This window comes from Vanessa tameamea, chromosome 11 (assembly GCF_037043105.1).
Source record: "Vanessa tameamea isolate UH-Manoa-2023 chromosome 11, ilVanTame1 primary haplotype, whole genome shotgun sequence".
Taxonomy (NCBI): Eukaryota; Metazoa; Arthropoda; class Insecta; order Lepidoptera; family Nymphalidae; genus Vanessa; species Vanessa tameamea.
Genome location: NC_087319.1, coordinates 4,953,575 through 4,960,859, shown reverse-complemented (window position 1 = coordinate 4,960,859; position 7,285 = coordinate 4,953,575). Strand labels below are relative to the sequence as shown.

The 7,285-nt window shown below is 29.5% G+C and overlaps 1 protein-coding gene across 1 annotated transcript; it reads left to right on the top strand.

Moving 5' to 3' along the window:
- Nucleotides 1-1,704: 1,704 nt before the first annotated feature.
- On the top strand, nucleotides 1,705-5,450 carry LOC113400837 (trans-1,2-dihydrobenzene-1,2-diol dehydrogenase-like). The gene is made up of 6 exons (XM_026640505.2): nucleotides 1,705-1,792; nucleotides 2,402-2,606; nucleotides 2,908-3,199; nucleotides 3,279-3,525; nucleotides 4,556-4,709; nucleotides 5,285-5,450. The coding sequence occupies exons 2-6, from the start codon at nucleotides 2,402-2,404 to the stop codon at nucleotides 5,386-5,388; spliced, it is 1,002 nt and encodes a 333-aa protein (XP_026496290.2). The 5' UTR covers nucleotides 1,705-1,792; the 3' UTR covers nucleotides 5,389-5,450.
- Nucleotides 5,451-7,285: the final 1,835 nt, after the last annotated feature.

Here is a 7,285-nt window from a genome sequence, read left to right as displayed (position 1 = left end):
TTCTCATTTAGTACACAACGATTGGTTTATATATCTTACGGTGTTGTCAATGATGTTGGGGATTTAATTATTAATTAATTAATTTTCATCTGAGTATTAAAATCTTAAAATATATATCGAATGAAAATATACTTTATTGGAGTAGGCTCTTGCGGCTTTTTTGATACTTTTCACATGATAAAAATAAATTTAAAGCTACCACCGGTTCAGAATGTAGATTCTATCGAGAAAAACAGCCAAGAAACGCTGTAGTTACTCTTTTCCGACAATCAGCGTCACTATCAATAATAATAATAATTACCTGTAGTAATATAATTATTATTCTTTATTTATTTCATTAAAACGAATTTTCAATCGTATCATTGTCGCGGCATAAGATTTTAATTCCACTAATTAACCAAAATGGTTAAACGAAGTACTTATTTATTTATTAATAATGTAAATGACATTTAATTTGGATGGCAATTAAATTTGCCAGTGATGTCAACTGCATTGAATTTTACTTTAAATTTAGATGATTATTTGAACCGCAATTGTTAAATGTTTTTCAAATAAATACTTAGAAGTTATTGTTAAGCTTAATATCTTAATAGAGTAATGGCAAGAACACAACCATGATTATTTCGCATAAATGAATCACTGTGTAAGGTGATAAATTATAAAAGCTTATATAATAACTTCATTCAAGTAGATGAAGTCGGGTCGTTGGATACGTACGGTGGTACTTCATTCAATACGTGTAGACTTTCTCACGATACTTTGCTTTACCCACAAACGACGAGTTCCTTATATGATTTATAAACATAAATTAAGGAGAAAAAGTCAGTGCTTGTTCGAATTTTAACCTGCGGTCTTCATAGAAGATTCAACTTCAATTATACACTGGGTCACTCGGCTCCTCAGCTATTGAGATAAGACAAGATAAGCAAATAACGTGACCATTTCGTGTATCTAAACTAGAAGTACTTTAATTATAAAGTAAAGTGTATTCTATAATTATGTATCACTTTATATCTTATACATAGTATACCAGTTTTATAATTATAAGTTATACAATTACCAGTAGTATAAATGAAAGTTAAGTGTACTCTCTATCCACTTTTAAATGTAAATAAACGACTAATATGACAATGTAGAACGGAAAACATTTCAGTTAGTCTTTAAAATTTTAATACGATAAATATTTCTTTAATCATATATTCTACTGCCAAGCAGCTATACTTTGTATTGGTGTGTTCCAATTTGAACGGTGAGTGAGCCTGTGTGGGGCATTGGAAATGTTAGGAATGATTAAAATTGATTACGGTGCTAATGGATGTATGTGACCACTGACCATCAGGTGTCCAATTTTTGCGTCCGCTAACAAATGTATACTAATAATATAAATGTGAAAGTAATTCTGTCTGTCTGTCTGTCGCTCTTTCACTGCCAAACCAATGAACCAATTTGACGGAATTTGCTGTGAAGCTACATGACAACCAACCCCTAAAACGCGAGCGAAGCCGCGGCAGACAACTAGTTACAAATAAAAAAAACAACGTAAACAATATCTAAGATATATTCAAACATATCTGTTCTAGTCTGTCTCTAGTTCAAGTTCGCGTACTAATAAGACTAGTTTGAAGGTCGCTTAAGTGCATTTATAATGTGATAGTTGTTAGCTATATTACAAAACCATAATAAATAACAATCACAATAATAACATAAGTGCACTCTAACATACAGATAAAGAAATGAATGAGCTGATAAATATATTGTATCATTTGTGATCGCGCAGACGAAGAGACTAAACGTAAGAACTGTTATAATATTAATTGCACATTATTATCGTTAATAAATTGTATTATTTCTTTAAAATGTATTGTTTGATCTTTAGAATATAATTTATGCATCAAATTTGTGTAATAAAAACTTTGATTTACTAAGATTTTCATTTTAATATTCATATACACACTACTGATTTGAATGAATCCCTATATTATTTTGTTGTTTTGATATAATAACTTGACAGAGCTAAAAACTTTTTATACTAAGATATTATTAGTATTTTAAATAATTACGTAGTATATTGATTTATTTAAAAAAAACATTTAAATGTTATTAAATGGGGTAATAACAATATCTTATCATAATTTCTGTATTATTATGAATATTTTGATACGTAAGTATGTATAATAAAAAAAAATCTACCCAATGTGATAACTTTTACCTAATGTACAAAACCAAAAGCTTACGGAAAGAAATATCAGTCAAATAAGCTAGCAGTTGATTGATTTCTGTGCTGAATGAATTTTTGTTTTTTATTTTGGCTAATTTTTTACCCAGGTAAAATAGTGAACAACACAATAAATAGCTAAAATATAAATTTACACCTTAAATAAATTATACTTATTAAATTCAGATGACTATTCGTTGGGGCATTGTTACTTCTGGTAAGATTACGCATGACTTTGTCAATGCTGTCAACTCTTATCCTAAGAAAGGGGATCAAGTAATAGCTGCTGTTGCTGCACGAAATAAATTGAGAGCAGAAGAGTTCGCAAAATTGCACAAAATTGCCAAAGTTTATGACTCTTACGAAGATATGGCAAAGGGAAATGAAATTGGTAACAATAAATTAGTTATAATTTTATTTATATTAAGAAATATAAATCAAAGTATTATATTCCATTTTAACAATCTGAAATGGTTATTGATAAAACATATGGTAGTAAAAAAAAACAATGAATATCCTAATTGTCTTTTATAGACACAACAAGAATTACGATTTTATGTTAAACAATTTTATTTAGCTGTTACAGTTGGAGCAATAGATACAATAAATGAATAACGTGCTAATATGTCTATCATTTGGAATAATATAAAATAACTTTCAAAAATCGAACAATGTACCATTGACTTTTTCAGATGTTGCCTACATTGGGGCTTTAAATCCAGATCACTATCGTCTTTCCAAAATGTTCCTCGAATGTGGTAAGCACGTACTTTGCGAAAAACCGTTATGTTTGAACTACAAAGAAACCGAAAGCTTAATCAGTATTGCAAGAAAGAAAAAACTCTTTCTAATGGAAGCTATTTGGTCACGGTTTAATCCATTATACATATCATTGGAAAAAGAAATCCAGTCCAATAATCTAGGCGACTTGCAATTCGTCGAAGTAAACTTTGGAGTTTTAATTGCAGATGTTGACAGATTAAGGTACTTAATAAATATTTACCAAATATATATATATTAATAATATAGTAATCATTATTTCATTATTTTATTTATTCTTTAGTAAAAAAGAACTCGGAGGTGGTGCTGTTCTTGATATTGGTATTTACGCACTGCAATTTGCACAATTCATTTTCAAAGATGAACCAATTAAAACTACTGCAGTTGGAGAATTGAATGATGATGGAGTGGATCTAATAGATACGATTGTTCTTGAATATAAAGGCGGAAGGCGTGCTGTCATCAATTTACATACAAAAGCTAAACTTTGGAATAAAGCAACTGTTGTTGGAAGCAAAGGAAGAGCCACGGTATGTTTGTATTTAAATTTATCAACGTCACATAATATTAACATCATATTACGCAAAACAAATGACAATCCTTAAATGTCAAAAACCTTCTTCATGAGAAGAAGGTTTCTTCTGCTCTACTCCGGATTGTTGGATTGGCATGCTTTTAGCAGTGTCACCATTCCTGAAGAGCTGATGATTTGTAAAAACAAATTGCATTACGTTATTACATATACATACATTAGTTTGAATCCGTGTTATTAAGGTAAAATTTTAAGTTTTTAGCTATGCATTTGAACATCTCGTCTTGGAAATTGATAATACACAGTTTATTATCATTTTTGATATTATCATCATTTTCTTTCAAGGCAATAGTCACTTGTAGTGTGATATTATTATCTACTCAAGACTTGAACACTTATTTATTAATAAGAACACGGTGACAAAAATCATTTACATTTAATTCTAATTTGATTAATTCATACAAAGTTATGAAATCAGCACTATCTCTTGGGATATTCTCTCTGGTATTAATTTTATTACGGTCGTTTCAGTTGTTTAGCGTTGAACTGACAATTGGTCAGTAATAAGTAATAAAATTACTAAAATTAGTAATGCAATAATTAGTAATAAAATATTTAGGTGCTAAATGAAGTAGCTAAGAACATTGTTATTAATCTCTCTTTGGAAAAAAGTTTACAAATTTCTAGTTATTATTAATATAAGATGTTCTGTAAGATGATCTTCGAATACAGTTTACATTTGGAATTGAAACATCTGTTAGAAATTGAATTATATTATAAGTGTATTTATTTCTTGATAAGTGCTTTTCTTTGTAAATTATTTTACAACATTTACATAATTTGCACCATTTTACAATTACTAGTTTCGTCATATGATCGGTGCTCGCTATATTTTCGGTTGTTTACTAAATGCGTGCTTTATTTAGCCAGGTTTTTATAATTATTCTGCAGTTGTGTCTGTTAAAATATAATAAAATGCAGACAGTTATTTTTTTTTATTTTAATATATCTTTTATTGTAATTTGTAGATAGAAGAGCCTTTCCACTTTCCTCTAACATTGACACATGTTAATGGTAAACAAGAAAATATAACACTACATTCTTCAAACCATGAATACAATTTTGAAAATAGTGCTGGCCTTGTTTATGAAGCTATAGAAGCGGCACGTTGTATTAAAGCAGGTAAGACTAAAATTGTTCTAGATTTTTCTTCGGCATTTAAAATGTGGACCGATCTAGATCGATTTTTAGTATCATATCTTGGGTCTGTAAGGAGTGCAAGAATTTTATTTGGGATTTATTGTTTGGTTAATTTGACGTAGATTACTTTTAAGTTGCTTTTACATGCTCAAAAGATTAATACGGGTATCTTGTTTTAGTTTTAGTCCTTACTTCAAATCATTTTTGGTGCATACCCTGAAATTATACATGTACGTTAAACAAAAAAAGGGTACAATATATTATACATACAAACATACAAGGGTATTCATTGAAAGTTAATATGCCGTTGCCACGATATTGAAATTTTATATTGGGCTGTATTTAACTCCTGGAAAAATACATAAGCTAATTTGTAACAAGAAACGAAGCAATTTTATAAAAACGTATATGTGCTTGTAATTTGTAAGCCTTAGCTCTATCCACTGAACCATAGAGCCATATATTAATAAACATATTATGCAATTTAATAAACGCAATATAGTTGCTAGTAAACAAATATATATTTTCTAAGTTCGATAAATTGTTTGATGTTTCAGGTTTAATAGAATCGCCACGCCTTACTCACCAAGATACCTTGATTCTAGCCAAGCTCAGAGATATTGTTCGGAAACAAGTTGGGGTAAACTTTGATGTCGATTAATAATTAATAATTATTATGTATTATATATTTAATAATAACACTTTGCAATACATTTATTTTATAATATTATTTATTTTATTTTATTATATATTGCGTAATAAATGTGAATTATCGATCTAAATTATTATAAAAAAATCTAAATATACTTTATTCATATTGGAATTACCTTTTGTGAAATTATTATTAAGGTGGAATGTAGATTCCAAAATCGTAATTAGTGCAAATTTTTTTTTCTTTAGCTTTATACGATTAAATTTACACATTCGTTGAATGTCAAGGTACTGTATGAAAATTTTTATTAATTTTAATTTTTTAATTTTTTTAACGTCTATATTAATCTTGTGCAAAGTAATGTAACATTGTCGTAAGCCTCAATAGTATAAGTAAACATAATCCACGTAAATATTAATAAAACAAAAACACTGAATACGAAATAATTATATATTTCAATGCAAGGATGTCGCTAAATTTATAAATTATACAGGAAATAATAATAACATTAAAATTATTGACATTATAATAAATTTTGGGCGGGTGCATATGTATGTATATTTGAATGCATATTCGTGAATGTCACTTTCGTCTTACGGATATATTTTTAAGAACACAAATTTAGCTTATGTATATTTCACACCAAGTTTATTCGATGCATAACACCTATCAAATCCGCTGCAGTCTTTTTTATGTATAATAAATAAATAAATAAATAAATAAATAAATATTGGACAACATCACATACATTACTCTGATCCCAATGTAAGTAGCTAAAGCACTTGTGTTATGGAAAATCAGAAGTAACGACGGTACCACATACACCCAGACCCAAGACAACATAGAAAACTAATGAACTTTTTCTACATCGACTCGGCCGGGAATCGAACCCAGGACCTCGGAGTGGCGTACCCATGAAAACCGGTGTACACACTACTCGACCACGGAGGTCGTCAATATGTATATAATAAATAATTGCATAGGTAGAATAATGAGCACAAGCAATGAAAAGCAATTGTATTTACTTTGTAAGCATTTTTACCTATATTATATTGAACAATATTTTAATTGTTTTTTAACAAAATTAAAGTGCGGTTTATTTTGTAAATGTTGAAATTTTACTTTTCGAATACAATATATTATATTATGTTTTTGTTAAACGTAAAATAATCATGAATAACGATGTCAAGTATGTAATTGAAATACCGTTGAACCAAACAGTTCGTTATAAAACGGAAACCATAAAACAGTGTTGTATTATCCACAAATCAACGGCGGCTTTCTTTACCCTCATCACGAATTTAACAAACAGACCAATTTGAACTTTATCTCATAAAGTTTAGGCATAATTTTGCGTGGGAGGCCTCTGACTAAAGAAGCGGAGAGGTATATTTTGGTTTGTCATAATGTAGTTTATGGATCATTGTCTTGTTGCGAGTGTTTTTATTTTCTTGATCTTAAATTCTTCTATAAAATATGAAATTTCATAAATGGCATTTGCTAATAATATATATATATGAACTATTGAGACAGTATTGTATTACAAAACGGTAAAAACACAATAAACGAAAACTCTAGTGACAAGTGAAATCATAATAGATTGACCCCTATAATCCACTGATCTATTCACTTGGCCATACTACTAAAAATATGGCCATCACGACCAAGTTGAGGTGAGACATTGACATCGATGGTTTTAAAAATACGAAAGTATATGAACAGTGCGTGTTACCGGTGATAACCTACGGTGTCGAGACGTGGTCTCTAACTGTGGGCCTTTTAAGAAGGCTCAGAGTCACTCAGCGAGCTATGGAGCGGGCTATGCTCGGCGTTTCTCTACGTGATCGAATCAGAAACGAGGAGATCCGTAGACGAACAAAGGTAACCGTCGTAGCGAAGCGAGTTA